Raw genomic sequence first — 16,177 nt, forward strand, 5'->3', positions numbered from 1 at the left:
GTGTCCCAGCTACTCTGCAATGATTAGCATCTTTTCTCCTATGCCTTTTCTACATTCACATGTTCCCATTGCATCTGAAATTGAATGATAAAGTATTTTCAAGTAACGGAAGCCACATATGGCATCAGATCATTGCACTGTGAGTGCTACCCTTCACTCTGTGCATGCATATGATAAATGGGGGTGTCACAATTCAAAGAACAAGGCAGGACACAAGGCCCACTTAACATCTCAAAGATGGAAAAGGACCAACCATGCACACCCCTCCACCAACCTCAAATGCTGTATTTCAGTTTATAAACCCGAATGTCACTGTTTGAGCACCACAAGTATGTGACTCCATAGGTACTGATGTAGCATCTGAGTGTACCCCAATCCATTTTACTGACAGCCTGCCAGGAAGGTGGGAGAACTATATGAAGGAATACAGTCCGGTGTCTTGGGTGAGTCAGGGCTATGGCATTAAGACCCCTCATGGTAGGGAAGAAGCAGCAGACAGGCAAGGAGGATTTAGCCTGGCATTGCATGCAGTGTGGATGTCTTTTGTTCCCAAAATGACTGTTTCCCTCTGTTGCAGGTAGGGGACCAGGCTAAACTGAGTAGTGGCCTCATTTGATTGTGATAACCCCGCTGTTTCCGGGGTGGTTAGGTGCTGCCTGCAGCTGGTAAGGAAGTGATTGTCAGAAACAGCACAGGAATCACCAGACTGCTGGCTTGTCTATCTACCATCACTGCCATCAGGGTTTTTGTTTGGGACAGATTATATCTTCCTCCTTCCACCACGGAGGAGCGTTTGCTTTAGTGGCAGCTTGCTGGCACCATTGAATCATTCAGGGTGAGAAATCAGGATTTCAGTTAAAGTTCAACTAGTTTATAAGGGAGACACAGGATTTTCTCAATTGTGCAGTTCTTGCGGATGCTCTGAACAAACCATGCAAACCCTGTTCCCAGTGCACAGTCTGCCAGGCAGAGGAGAGTGCATAAGAGCAGGGCAAGGACAGCCAAGGCAAACCCTGCCGTTCTTGTCATTCCTGGACAGTGGGCTCCTTTGCCAGGGGGTAGGAAAGAGCTGATTATTGCAGGTGGCTGCAAAGGTACCTTCTATACCTGTATGTCCTGTGGCCCTCAGCACTCCCACCAGAGCACTATTGTACCTGTTCAGCCACACTGCAGGACCCAGATACCCAGACAGATAACCCTCAGGGATGCCTGAAGATAGAGTTGACCAAAACAAAAGGCTGCTGGGCACCATGCATCTTCGGAATGCTGATCAGTTTATAAGTAAAAAAAAAAAAAACAAACCAAAATGTTTTCTCTAAGTGCCATTCACATTAAAAATTATATAAATATTAAGGTTTTTTCTACATTTTGCATCTCCTCTGGATGACTGATCCTGCAGGCAGGAATGACCAGCACATTGCAGAGGGACTGTGAGAGCCAGAGCCTGCTCCCTTCCTCCAGCTGCCTGGCTCTGGAGGTTTCCTGTTTGCATACCTAATCTGACACTTCTGCAGGGGCACTTTGAATAAGAATGTATCACTTCTTAAATTCAGTGTTCTGATCTTAGCCATAGTGTAAGGGGTTGTGTAAAGTAAATCACACCTTCTCCCTGAAATCATGCTTAATGGAGGGTCTTCTGTAAATTCTGATAGATGCAGGATTGGGTTCCGTGTCTGTGTTTTGGGACTCTGCCCAGACTTATTCACAAAGTCTTATCTAGCTTTCTTTCTTTTTTTCTGCCTTTTAAATTTTTGCCTAGTACAGGTTTTGGTTGGCTGTCCAAGATCTCAAGAAACAACCTCTACGGGATGTAACCACCAGAGTGGAAGAAATCTGGCAAGAGTTTCTAGCTCCTGGGGCCCAAAGTGCTATCAACCTGGATTCCCACAGCTATGAGAAAACAAGCCAAAATGTCAAAGACCCAGGGAGATATACATATGAAGATGCACAGGTTTGATTTTGGTTTTATGGAACTACTGCTAATGAAACTCAGTTTTGCTGTGATATTCCACTATCGCATTGTTACTGCTCACTCGTAAACAATGGAGATGCACAGTTTGAAGTGACTTTAAGGATATCTATTCAAGCTGCGTAAATTATATTTTTGTTGAAGCTATCTGTTCTAACAGGCTAATTCTCCTCTGGGAACAAATGTTCCAAAATCTACAAGTCTGTAAGGCACTGCAAGCTGGAGCTCTGTCTCAGAGAAAGCAAAGATGAAAGAGTGCTATAAAGTTCAGTATGTCTCTCTGTACTCCCTGTCACCATAGTCTGTCATATTTACAGAATGGCTGATATCATATCAAAATCCTGGCTAATACTCTTTTTGTATCATTTTTTTATTTATATAATTATATCCCCCCACCAAATCCCAAATGCAGCAGCTCCCTCCAACACACCAGACAATACCTTAGAGTAATGATAGGACAGCAGGCAATGCAGGGAGCTTAACCCTTCCCTCCTAAAGGGCCCCAGATTTTTCAGGGAAGTTTTACAGATAAATGTACACAGAAAATGCCTTTAGGAAAATAGATAATTTGAGAAAAACTGTTACAAGCAAGGATAAAATGGCATAACCTTCTGAGAAAGTGAAAATATAATTTTGTAATTGTTAAAAAGGAAAAGCAAGAAGGGATCATTTGGCAGATATTACCAGGAATGCACGTAAAAGCTACTCTCCTCATACTCATTTTTATCAAAAACATGTAGTAAAACTAACACCAAAGGAAAAGAATTGCTCTTTGGTTTTTTTTTTAATTGGCATTCAAAGGCAGTTCTTCAAAATACTCCACTAACAAAATATTTCCGTCTCAGAGGAGGTGTTGCAGACCACTTATACAAGGTTAGGTAATGAATTTTTCAAACCAGCATCGTATACTGTATTTTCCTGAATGCAATCTTTCTTCTTGGGGCCAGAATAGAAGGAATGTATGCAAAGTTCCAAAGCAATCCCCTGTGAATATCAGGTAACTTAAATGTTCTTTATAAGCTGAGAAATACAGGAGTATGAAAACATTCTGGCTAAGATGCATTCTTTGCTTGGCAGTATAGTGAACAAGAACTTCTTGCATCACCTGAAAAAAAAGATGATGGCAAAATATAGGCTAAAGTAGGTAGGTGAATAATGGAGGAATTGATTAAATTGTTAAGTCAAAGTACTAAGAATAAGAGGAATGTTTAGACAATGAGTATTTCATGAGAGGAAAACACAGAGGATTTAGGCTTGAACTGATCAGTTCACAACATAATTGCCATTCAAAGGGGAGTTGGTAAAATCAAGTGGGAGCCCTTGTAGTTAAACTGCAATTTTAGATCCTTGGTTAAGTTTTATTTCAGAGGATTTTTACACTGATAGATGTTCTCAGTTCATCTGTTGTGGTTCACCGACACAGAAGAATGAGGCAAAGGTAGACCTTCAGACCCAGCTGTGGTCATCTTGGAGACTGAATCTATGCTGAGAAAGGATAGCACAATGTGGAAGGTGAGCCCAGTTACCTTCACGTGCAGTGGACTTCTGGTAGCTCTCCAAATGCCAAGTAAGCTGTGACTGCTTGACCAAATAGCTGAGAAGTTTGTCTAACAAAATCAGGAAGAAGCAGGACACTGCTGAAGGATGTAGTGCCCTGACATAGCTGGAGCAATGTCGACTTCTACTGGCTTATCATGGAGAGGGGACATTAATGTTTGCACATCCACTTCATGGGAGCCAATGTAGATCACCCCAGTGCAGTCTAAATGTCTCATGTACTGTCCTGGTGTCTCCCCCAGGTCAGCCCTGCTGCCCTGGAGACTCTTGTCCACAAATCTACAGCAGCTGCCTTATCTTCAGCACTCTGGCACCAGGAGCCCATGGGAGCTCCCACATATCCCACATTCCTAGGGACTCGATCAGACACAACCAGACAAAACACACCCACTGTGGGAGGGAAAATACGAATGTTGTCCTGTCCTATGTAGCTTTAGCACAAAGAGGAAAACAACTGAAATATTCTTGTAAATAAAGAACAAGAAAAATTTAGTTTACTCAAGAGCACATTCTTTGAATGCCTGTAGTTCTGAGAAACTAAGAGGAAAGAAAAGTGTTAGCTGAACTAAGAAAATTAAATAGCTACTCCTGCAGTGGAAAAATAGGAGAAGGTGATGGGGCACTCCAGTCCTGACTTGAGAGACCCACAAAATGCCAGTTTTTCTGTATAAAAAGTGCTGGAAATTAACACATTGCTGTACTTGGGAAGGGGGAAATGTAGCAGAGCACACTCAGGCAAGCAAATGCATTATCATAGTAAGTTGAAAGCAAAGAGTCATCTGTTATCAGGTCCTTTATCATTGCGCTTTTCCATGTAAGATTTACATTGTGTTTCTACCCATGTCTACATGGATGTGCTTCTTTGCACAACCTTGGCTATAAGCCCTAAATAGCTCTCCCAGATGCTGCTCGACCATCTGGTAAGACAATTAGCCTAAAAGAAAACAGGGAGAAGAGGGGGCTCCTGGCAAACATGCCTCTCACTTCAAACCTCTTTGTCCCCAGGCCACTCATAATCTGAAAGCAAATGGTTCCATTCCTCTGTTTAAGAAAATCCCATCTCCAAATCTCATTCCTCAAAGGGCTCCTAATGCAAACCTGAATTTGGTATGCATTTATGATTTCAGACAGACCTCTTTCTCAGATGGATTCCTGTACCACAAAAGCGTTTTGCCATTTCCCCATCTCAGCTTGAGATATTTGCCCTGCTGCTGCACTCTGCAGTCCTGCACTGGGTCTGTGCCTGCGCAGAGCTGTCTCTCTTGCTGTGCCTCCTGCATGTGCCATTGCCCACCCCGTGCTGTTCCATCACACCTTGGCTCTGAGCAGAGCGTGCTGTGCTGGCTCAGCCTGCACTCACCTCCCCCAGCTATCCAGTCTGTTGACATCCCCCAGCCTCGAGCAGCACAGCACTGCTCCTAGCTCTGTCCTGATCATCAGCTCTGCCAGCTATCTTGATCTGCAGCACCTTTTGTCATTTTAGGGCTGGGCCCCTCCAGAGGGGAGCCTACCAATTTAGCTGATTATTTTCTGCTCTTAAACAACTGTCCTCTGAGTAAAATATTATGATTATCAAACCATTTTCACTAGGGAGTAAAGCAGCTTTTAATACAAGGGGCACCGTCAGGAAAGGTCAGTTCAATTAAACAGTGAAATACTTAGCAAGATGTAAGCTCCCACAGGAGTTAGCAGCATCATTGAACAACCAATGTGGGGCCCTGCAATATGAAGCAGGCACTGCCAGCTCTGGAAAGTAAATAGGTTTGGGTCCATCTGAATGGCTTCTTTTGGCTAATGAAGCTGCTGACAGCCAAAGTAATTCATCTTTAACATGGAAATTCAGAGCTGTAAGTGTGACAATTATGGCTTATCTGTACAGCACATTGGTAGTTTTTTAACCATTCCCCCCTACCCCCATCAAACATCTTGCCTCCCCTGAAATGTCTTTTTGCCTTCAGAAAATCTTTAATCCCTTCCTCAGTCCCTTGGGATTGGGAGCTATCACCACAGCAATGCATTATGTCTCCTCATAGTAATGTTTGCAGGGACATTTAGTCTATGATAGGCTTCAGAGCCAGGTATACTAGAGTAATGTGAGCCTCATAGTTGTCTTTGCAATTGCTTTTCTGTTTTCTTTGTTTATTTTTATTGTTTAATAAAATAGAGTTTTAGATTGACATTCTTTTACCTGAACTAATCAGCTAATGTTTCTGTGAAGATGATTCAGGGAAATTCAGTTCTAATCCAGGCTCGGTTAGGGATTTTAACTGTACTTTGCAGATCCTTGGCTAATTCCAGAGCAGATTGAGACCATAATGCCGAACTGCAGGCAGTTGAAACTAGAAATGTACCTGTCCCAGATATGAATCATAGAATAATTTAGGTTGGAATGCACCTTTAAAGTTCATCTAGTCCAATCTCCTTGCAATGAGCAAGGACATCTTCAAATAGATCAAGTTGCTCAGAGTTCTTCAGTCCAACCTGACCTTGAATGTTTCCAGCGAATGGAGCATCCACCACCTCTCTGGACAACCTGTTCCAGTGTTTCACTACCTTCATTGTAAAAAACTTCTTTCTTACATGTTGTCTGAGATTTAAGATTTGGGCCCAGCTCATGCTCTAAGCTGTTCCAGGTATTTGCTCTGGACTGTGGCAGAGATACGAGTCCTTGCAGGATTCATCAGTGATCAGTCATCAGCTTGCGTTCTGGTTCTGTCAGGAAGCTGAGAGTGTTGACTGAACTTGAGAGGATCCTGTTGAATTCAAAACCAAATTCCAGGTTTAAGCCATGATCTCTTGAAAGTGGAATGTCATTTTCTACCAGGAAGGGAAAATGAGGGGTGACTACCCTTCTGACTTTGTCTTTTCAAGCATCCACAGGATGTGAAAGCAAGCATATAGAGTGTTGTGTGCCTGGTGCCTATTCCGTGGGCATACAGACCTTCTTTTGTAGGTTTTGAGCAAAATCACAGCATGGAAGGAAAATGTGAAAATAATCATTCATTGTGTATCTGTGTCATCGTTCATGTAAGAACTTGAAGAAACATTATTCCTATTTTCTTAAAGTTTCATCTAATCGCCCCAATTACATGCATGCCTGTAAAAGACAATGACTAAGGATGGAGAATCAGGGTAACAGCAAAAGCAGCTCTGGTTGGCAGTGCAGGCAGCCAGCAAGGGGTATGGGGCAGACCCAGGGCTCAAGTCCACCCGAGCCAGTGCTGCTCAGGTGCCTGCGCTATGGAGAATTGAAAGCACTGCATCACTGCGTCAGTATTTATACATGAATGGTGTGCTCAGGGTTCCTGGAGGCTTTTAACAGCCTGGACCTTCTTGTGGAGGTTAGGGACTGCACAGGGACTTGACCTTTATTGTCTTCTCCTCCTTTGACTCTGATTCTTTGTGACTGGAGAAAAGCCTTCCTTATACCACATTCCAGTTGTCTTTGGTTTATAGCAACTGTATAAAACACCCAAAGTCTCACAGTTGTTGTGTATTTGTTATGCTTAGAAGCAAAAATGCAAGCTCCTTCCTTTTTGGATTTCACAAAACAATTTACAACCAAATAATCTAAAATCAAGAGCCCCACAAATACAGCCAGAAGAGCAGCCAGGTGTCTGGAACAAAACCAGGAAGGTGATGGTGGAGGCTTATGTGGCGTGTCGGATTCTGCATGAAACAGAAAACAAAAGACTGGAAACAAAGGTTTACATAGGAGCAGATACTCTGTGATATTCTTTCTTGGTTTGGATTTCTTTTGTTGTTTTTTTTTAATACACATATGCACCACACACCAGAAAGTACTTCTTATATCTTTTGCCTTCCATTTTAATTTGTGGTTTAGCAGTCATGTGATATGAAAAACATCTAACATCCAGCCTTTCTGTCTCTGAAGGCATCAGGGATCAAACTACTATCTACACTAATGCCCTTCTGTCACACAGAAACAGAAAAAGGGCCAGGAAAAAGTCACGAGTGAGGTCTCTCCTTGCACACACACGGACAGAAGGCAACAGATCTCTCCAAAGGAAAGATCATGGGAATGGGGTGACAAGAACAGTCAGCATATTCCCACTGGACAATAGTCTGCTTGTTATTCAGGTTGCTGATCCTGCCAAGCTCTCTAGAACTACATGCATGAGCATTAAATACAGTGCCTCAGTGCCAGACATTTCCTACCTTCAAAAAATACCTTTAAATGGGTTACATGGGGGAGTCTCTAGTTTGCTTAAAAATCATAGAATCATAGAATCGATCGATCGATTGGGTTGGAAAAGACCTCCAAGATCATCGAGTCCAACCCTTGGTCCAACTCTAGTCCATTTACTAGATCATGGCACTCAGCACCACGTCCAATCTGCGTTTAAAAATCTCTAGGGATGGTGAATCCACCACCTCTCTGTGCAGCCCATTCCAATGTGTGATTACTCTCTCTGTAAAGAACTTTTTTCTGATATCCAACTTAAATTTCCCCTGGCAGAGCTTGAGCCCGTGCCCCCTTGTCCTATTGCTGAGTGTCTGGGAGAAGAGACCAGCCCTCACCTGGCTATAACTTCCCTTCAGCTAGTTATAGACAGTGATGAGGTCACCTCTGAGCCTCCTCTTCTCCAGGTTAAACAACCCCAGCTCCCTCAGCCTCTCCCCACAGGGCTTGTGCTCCAGTCCCTTCACCAGCCTTGTTGCTCTTCTCTGGACTTGCTCCAGCACCTCAATATCCTTTCTGAACTGAGGGGCCCAGAACTGAACACAGTACTCAAGGTGTGGCCTCACCAGCGCAGAGTACAGGGGAAGGATCACTTCACTGGTCCTGCTGGCCATGCTATTTTTGATACAGGACAAGATCCCATTGGCCTTCTTGGCCACCTGGGCACACTGTTGGCTCATGTTGAGCTTCCTGTCAATTAGTACTCCAAGGTCCCTTTCTGCCTGGCTGCTCTCCAGCCACTCTGTGCCCAGCCTGTAGCGCTGCAGGGGGTTGTTGTGGCCAAAGTGCAGGACCCGGCACTTGGCCTTATTGAACTTCATCCCATTGGAATCAGCCCATCTCTCAAGTCTATCCAGATCCCTCTGCAGAGCCCTCCTGCCTTCCAGCAGATCGACACTCCCTCCCAGCTTGGTGTCATCAGCAAATTTGCTGATGATGGACTCAATCCCCTCATCTAAATCATCAATAAAGATGTTAAACAGGACTGGACCCAATACAGACCCCTGGGGAACACCACTGGTGACTGGCCGCCAAAAATTGAATTCAGCACTCATACTTTGGGACTCTTGTGCCAGTACTGTGCACTGTGCTTCTTGAAAGCAAGGAATGACTGCATGTCAGATCCAGAGCAAGAGCATTTCCTCTCCATGTGAAGGTCAGGAAGCTGCTGCTGCTGTTCTCTTTCTCCCAAACAGGGAGTAAAGTGCTTGCAAGTGCATTCTTTTCTAATCAAGAAGCCAGGACTCCAGGAGTCCACTTCTCATGAAGGATGGGGGTATGGTCCCTTCCTGCCAAACCCAGTGTTCTGCAGGAACACTGTGGCCTTTAATTTTATTAAGAGGTTGTAGCCTCTTTAAGTGTTCACATTTCTAATTAAAAATTAAAGCAAAAATCCCTGGGAAGATTTATCAGCAATGCATTTCACATCTTCCGTTCTCAGCCCACAGCAGGTATGAATGTGGGCTGTCAGGATGGGCTTGTTGGCAAACAGTTATAAGATTTTGATACACATTTGGACTCCAAGAGCTTAAGCTCAACCACTTAAAGGCAGTCCAAGGTGATACAGCAGCAGATATTTTACAGCCAAGATGCTGATGAGGCATGGAAAACTGTTTATATGCCCAGCATGTGTTCTCTAGGTAGGCATCCAAGCAGAGCTGGTGTTCCCTATCTCAGCATAGCCACCTTTACCCAGAAGCTGTATCTGCATGTTTCTGTAGGGCTGTATCCTGCTCTTTCACAATCTTCTATGGGATGTAGACTGCCCCACTGCAATAGAATTTCCTTTCGCTGGGTGAAGTATTCTGTGTGTTCCTCTCCATGGCACAGTGCATCTTTCTGATAGGATTTTCTACAGAGAAAATGAAGAGGAAGCTGCAGACAGCCTGGGAGTGTCAGCGTGTTGACCAAAAGGTTAAGTAGTTACATCTCACAGCTGTACCACACGATGCATAGGAGTGTAAAACCCCATCTTCATTGCTGCAACTGCTACATAATGTATTGTTTGGAAAAGAAATGCTGATCTCCCAAATGCTACAGAAGGTTGTCTCCTCCTCCCAGGCAAACCTTTTCACTTGGGATTTTTGCCAGTAGCCAGGATTTAGCCCATATTGAGAGAATCAGCTTCTTAGCCACAATCATTGTTCTCAAAACCTAAAGCTGCTCATACGGTGTTAGACTCCCAGCAGCCCACTCTTGTCTCCCAGGATAGCCCTTGCTATATTTAGAACTAAATCCTTCTGCAGTACCAGGCTGACCCCTTAACTGCATGGTGCTCTAGTCCTCTGCACTGTGTCTGCCATGAACCCCCAACAGCTCTGCCCTCCCATTTGTGTGTTTGAAGATGTGAAACAAACCAGTTGTCTCATCAATTTGCAGAGGAGTCATAGCTAAATTTATGTGTTATTTTATCAATATGCTTTTCCATGAAAGATTTACATTGTGCTTCCAACTATGTATCTACAGGGCTAAACAAAGGATTTCTGTGTATTACTCAAAATGAGCTCTCATTGCTTAGAGTTATCCTGCTTGCTCAGGCTCTTTCTGTTCCTGTGCCTTCAGCCCAGTATAATTTCATTTGTGTCCTGAAAAGAAGTTTTATGCTTTTTAGTTTAGCAGAGAGGTTAGTCTGTATTACAGTATAATTATTCACTTTTTTTTTCCTTAGTAGCAAAAGCAACTTGGCTGAGTATGAAGAAAATGGACCAGCTAAAACTGTGGGTGTAAATTATCATGTCCCTTAAATACTTGAGAGTGGCAAAAAATATATTGCTCAGATTTTCCAGAGCAATTCATGCTTAGGCCAAGACCCTTCTGTGCTTTTAACCAACCTGAAGGATTTCTTTTTCAAACTGTAAATCAAGGAAAGCCTTGCACTGCTGTAGCAGCCAGAGTGCCCAGTCACCCCTGGCTCTGCTAGATGGCAGCACTGCCGGGTTCCAGAGAGGCTCCACGAATGGGGATTGCCCTGGTTAATGCAGGAAGGCAGCGTAAACCAGGTAGTATGGCATTTTTGGGAAGAGAAAATTCAAAAATACAGGAACCAGAATAAGCAGATCCAGCAACATTCTTAGTGGGGATTTAGAGACAGAGGAATTGGAATAAAACATATGTGTTTCCCCGCCTCCTGGCCCGGTGTTTTCCCATCAAGTTCAGTCAGGGCAAATATGGTGTCTTCTGCACTTCTTCACTGCTTGCCTCATTTCAACTGTGCCTGCTGTCATCTACTTTGCCTTTCAGAGCTTGTGCAGCAATTTTTCATGCTTTCTCTAAAGTGCATTTTAGCACCATCAGTTAGGCTGAATGCAGTTCTTCATAATTGCTCCTAAAACATGTTGCATTCAGTACCTGCTCTTTTTTGCCACTCTCAAGCACCTGCTAAAGAGGAGTAGGTCTCCTTTCCCTTCTTTGTCTTCTTGGAAGAACCTGATCGTGGTGTGGTAGGGGGTCCTGCCAGTCAGACAGGATACCTGAGGGTAAGCTAGGAAGAGGACAACAAAGTGAACAGGATACGTCTCCAACAACCCTTTGATAGCAGGTTTTGCTGACTGCAGTGTGTATGTGTGCTGGCACGGGTTAACCTCAGCTCCTCTGCCACAGATGTCTGCGCAGAGTGGAGGTGCCGACAGACAGGCACTAGGCTGCTGCCAAGTCTCATTGAAAGGTGCGGCAGTTGCACCCCATGTGCTCAGAAAAGCATCTCCCTGCTTTCTCCTTCCCCGCATCCTCTTTGTGCTATAGAGACAGCTCTCCCAAAAGTGAACCCCAGGCAGGTTCTCAGCTTGCATCTGTTGCCATCCTTTCAGCAAAGAACACAAGGCCTTCACTCAGGCACTACTCTCTCATGTGTGAATCTGCAGTAAATTCCTCCCCAGTGCCCAGCATACAGGTAGAACAAACATTAACATTCATTGCAGTATGCTGTTATTTATTTAGTTGTTTAATCTACTGCTTTATATTGCTTGTGGGCTTTTCTTCTAATGGATTTGTCTGACATGCTGCAAATCTCCCTCGCAGTTGGCCAGAGGGGTGGCTCCTGGTGCCTGCAAGTCAGCTCTCACTAGTTAATACCACGTGTTGGTGACAGGGTGAAGTAGTGCTCCAAAACAATCCAAAAGATGTTAGGGGGATAGCTACAGCAAGAAGGTTTTTGACAAGTTTATGAAGGGCAAAGTGGACCCTTGGGGGGCTCAAGTGAATCTCAACAGCTATCTAACCTTAGTGTAAACGTCCCCCAGAATGAGCTGAAAATCAGAGAATAGAATCATAGAATCATTAAGATTGGAAAATACCTCCAAGGTCATCAAGTCCAACCTTTGACCAATAACCACCATGCCAACTAAATCATGACTCCATCATCGCCCTGGGCAGAGTGTTCCAATGCTTAACAACCCTTTCAGTGAAAAAAAATCTTCCTAATGTCCAACCCGAACATCTTCTGGTGCAGCTTGAGGCTGTTTCCTCTTGTCCTATAGCTGGTTGCCTGAGAGAAGAGGCCAATGCCTTGCTACAACCTCCTTTCACGGAGTTGTCTCCCCTGAGCCTTGTTTGCTCCAGGTTAAACAACCCCATCTCCATCAGCCACTCCTCATATAACTTACTCTCCCAACCCTTCACCAGTTTTGTCACCGTTCTCTGGACGTGCTTCAGCACCTTAATGTCCTTGTAGTGAGGGGTCCAAAACTGAACATAGGACTTGAGCTGTGATCTCACAAGTGCTGAGTACAAAGGGACAATCATTGCCCTGATCTTGCTGGCCACGCTATTTCTTACACAGGCCAGGATGCCACTGGCCTTCTCAGCCACCTAGGCACACTGCTGGATCATGTTCAGCCAGTGCTGACCAGCACCCCCAGGTCTCTTTCCACTGGGCAGCTTTCCAGCCGCTCTTCCACAAGCCTGTAGCACTGCTTGGGATTATTGTGACTGAAGTACACAACCTGGCTCGTCACCTCACCACACCTCATACAGCTGGCCTTGACCCATCTAGCCATCCTGTCCAGATCCTTATGCAAAGCCTTCCTACTTTCCAGCAGATTAATACTCCCACCCAACCTGGTGTCATCTGTGAACTGACTGAGGGTGCACTCAATCCTCCTATCTAAATAATTGATAAAGACATTAAATAGGGCTGCCCCCAGTACTGAGTCCTGGGGACACCACTAGTGACTGATCACCACCTGGATGTAGCACCATTCACCACCACTCTCTGGGCCCGGCCATCCAGACAGTTTTTAACCCAAAAAGAATACACCTCTCCAAGCCATGGGCTGCCACCTTCTCCAGACGAATGCTGTGGGAGATAGTACCAAAGGCTTTACTGAAGTCCAGGTAGACTACGTCCACAGCTATTCTCTCATCCACTAGGAAGGTCACCAGGTCATAAAAAATCAGCTTGGTCAAGCAGGACCTGCTTTTTCCATACCCATGCTGGCTGGCCCTGATTCTTGGTTATCCTGTACATGCTGTTTGATGGCACTCCAGATGATCTGTTCCATTAATGTGCTAAATGGGAAACCTGTGCTTGAACTGAGCAAAGAATTTCGTATTTCCCCTCATTAACTCATATCATCTAAAGCTTACATCTGTGTTTACACACAAACAGGGAAAAAATTTTATCAGTAAGTTCAAATTTAAGGGCTTTCTGGAATGTAGCTGGTGTTCAGAGTTCATGAGAACAATTGTGCTTGGCCTTCACAACTCCCAGAAACTCCCAAGCCCATTACAAAATGTCTTGGTGGGTAAGATACAGGTGGCATTAAGAAGGGATGTTTAACCATAGATGCTTCTCTTGTCTCATAAATGTTACTCAGAAGAAAGAGCCAAGATTTTCTGCTAAAAAGAAACCTTTTTCATAGAGAATATAATCCCTGTGATCTACATGATATTTGGGGCAAGTCAGATGTTGTTATTTTTTTTTATCATTCAGGTTTTTTTCTTATTTTTATTCAGTGTTCCCAAGGTCCTGCTTATCTGGCAGCTGTGCACTCCTTAGGGTCATTGGACTTTGACTGTGAGGTGGGAGAAAGACCCGAGATCACATTGTGGCACATTGATTTGAAGCAGGTGCAGCTTTGAGACAGTTTCTGCTATCTCAACCACCTCCCACATTCCCGTCTGGATTGCAAACTTCCTTTATTTTTTTTCCTCCCCCTTTCTGCTCTTGTCAGGAAAATTTACAAATCTTGTCCTTCATTTCTTTCCAAAGGTAAAGCTTGTGGAAGAAAAATAGCTGAGAGATGCTGAACCTTATCAGGGTTTATTTCTCTGCACTTAAGCTATCAGCTGTCAGGGGCAAGATTACCTCTTGGTTTCCCATAACTGTAGAAACTAATTTTTTGTGATTTACTTGGTTGGTTCCTTTCTTTTCTAGAAGGGACAACATTTCTCCCTTTAAAATGTGCTGTTTGTTCTCCTTTATATCACACAATAGCGATGGCAAATGGAATGGTTACACTGTTTGAAGTGTAACTGTCATCATAGACAATATGCTCAGTGGAGCTGAACAGCCCTCAGGACTACCGCATATTTCTTCCACCATACAGGAGAGGTGATTCAGGTGCATAAAACACGAAAGGGGGTTTGCGTTTTTCCCAAGACTAGATGCAAGCGGATCCCATTGCCTTTGTTCAAGAACTTGGAAACAACAGTTATAGGGATGTTTGACAGCAAACCTGCACTGCTTGCAGGAGTCAATGTAAGGGAAGTGTTTGCTTCCTGGAGATGAAATCCCCTGTACTTGCAAAAGCAGGTTCTTGCATCACCCTCCATGTTACACTGATGTTTCCAAATGTGCATCTGTCCTCACAGGGGAGCATCAGTACAGCCAGCACTCATCAACAGCATGCTGTGTGAGGGACTGAATGACCAGTCAGCTCCAAAAGTGAGCTCGCCAGGGCTTGCTCTCACGTGTCAAGTCAGTCCCTGTCTCCACTTGTAGCTGCCACTGCAGTGGCCTGAGATGGCACCTTGCTGCTCAGAAATAGCTGGCAACGCTGCAGGGGAGACCAGTCAGACACGTGATGCCTGTCAACTCCTAGCTGCCTTTTGACAGACTTAACTTTTTCCACTTTTTATCTGGCTTTACACGCTACCTTGTTTAATGGTTTACTAAATCCCTTGGACAATTTTGTTAGATGATTGTTTTAAATCTTTGGTTTTGCGGTGTGACTCCCTAAAGGATTGCTGTCTTAAGGCTAGAGCACGGAGCTGCAAGTCTGAGCCCTACTTGAGAAGTGGTACCCAGCAATGGCTGGGAGAGGCTACACTGCCTAGATGAAGTGTTTCTCCTGCTCTTGTGCAGATGGGGCACAGGAACTTCTCATGGCACTGGTAAAGGTGTGTTGTAGTGATAATTCTGTTCAGACTGCTTGCAGTGCAAGAGACAGTAATGTCCAGAGCTGCAGCTGCATTGTTAAAAATTATACAAGCAGTGCGTTTATTTTGTGCATTCAGGGAACAGTGACCTTATTACCATGTAATAAAAAATGTTACCAAATGGAGAGTTAACTCAGCATAAGGATGGAAAGGCTCAAGCTTCTTGCCAGCAGTTTCAGGTATGTCAGGGAGATCATGCATATGTACGAAGTGCATTGCTGGAGTTGCTGGCTGCACTGGGAGATTTCAGTCTTTAATGTGGGTGTCCGTCCTTTCCGCTGTGTGACAAAGAGGTGGAACAAAAGCAGCTGCTCAGTAAAATAAGAAGTGAGAGACCAGTGGGTTGCAATGATCCAAAGTGAACTAAAAATCCATAACAGAGGAGGACAAGCCAATTTGCACAAGTTGCACAGAGCAACTAAATGCAAGCCTGCACCTCTGATGATGTGCCCATTGCTCTAACTTCCACAGAAGAATATGGTCACTTGCTAGACCTCTAGTAGCTTTTAATGTATTTATGAAATGAGGAGCTGCTAAACTCTAACCGTAGTCCTCCCTAGAAAGTTGCAGATTCTAGAAAGTATAACAGAAAATAGCTTGGTTACAAAGAACAGAGTAGGTCAAATATCAAAACAAATGTCCTAGCCACTGGCGTTTCCTGTCCTGCAGCTACATTTGTTGTGTAAGTGGGCTGAACACACACTGCAGCCACAATTTTACCAGGAATCTACATGGTGCAGTCTCAGCAGGGATTTTGGCTGCAGCAGTGTAAGCTGTCCTGTACTGTGGCAAATGGGAAGGCAGTCTTTGCTGACCTGAGCAACTGGCTCAGACTTCCAGTAGGTGCTCCAGAAATGCAGTGATGTAAAATAAATGATTTGTGTATCATTCATTTCTCCAACCCAGGGCTTCTTCAAAGCAAGCGCTTTGAATTCTTACCGTTAAGCAGTAAAGTTTGCTTCTGAAGTTATATACGTACCCCTATGCCTAACCTTCTTTCTTCATTAGCATTCAAAGCCTAGAAATAGTTATTCCCTGTTTGATTATTTCTTTGGTGAACAGTTGAAAGC

General features: G+C 44.2%; 1 protein-coding gene across 4 annotated transcripts in view; it reads left to right on the forward strand.

Annotated features, from left to right (window-relative positions):
- The window catches only part of RGS6 (regulator of G protein signaling 6), a 283,923-nt gene that overhangs the window by 239,827 nt on the left and 27,919 nt on the right, over positions 1-16,177 (forward strand). For all 4 annotated transcript variants that reach the window (XM_071558236.1, XM_071558235.1, XM_071558237.1 and 1 more), the window contains one exon: positions 1,765-1,951. In XM_071558236.1, coding sequence (XP_071414337.1) covers positions 1,765-1,951 — 187 coding nt within the window. The remainder of the gene's footprint in view (positions 1-1,764; positions 1,952-16,177) is intronic.

Source organism: Pithys albifrons, chromosome 6 (assembly GCF_047495875.1).
Source record: "Pithys albifrons albifrons isolate INPA30051 chromosome 6, PitAlb_v1, whole genome shotgun sequence".
In the NCBI taxonomy this organism is placed as follows: domain Eukaryota; kingdom Metazoa; phylum Chordata; class Aves; order Passeriformes; family Thamnophilidae; genus Pithys; species Pithys albifrons.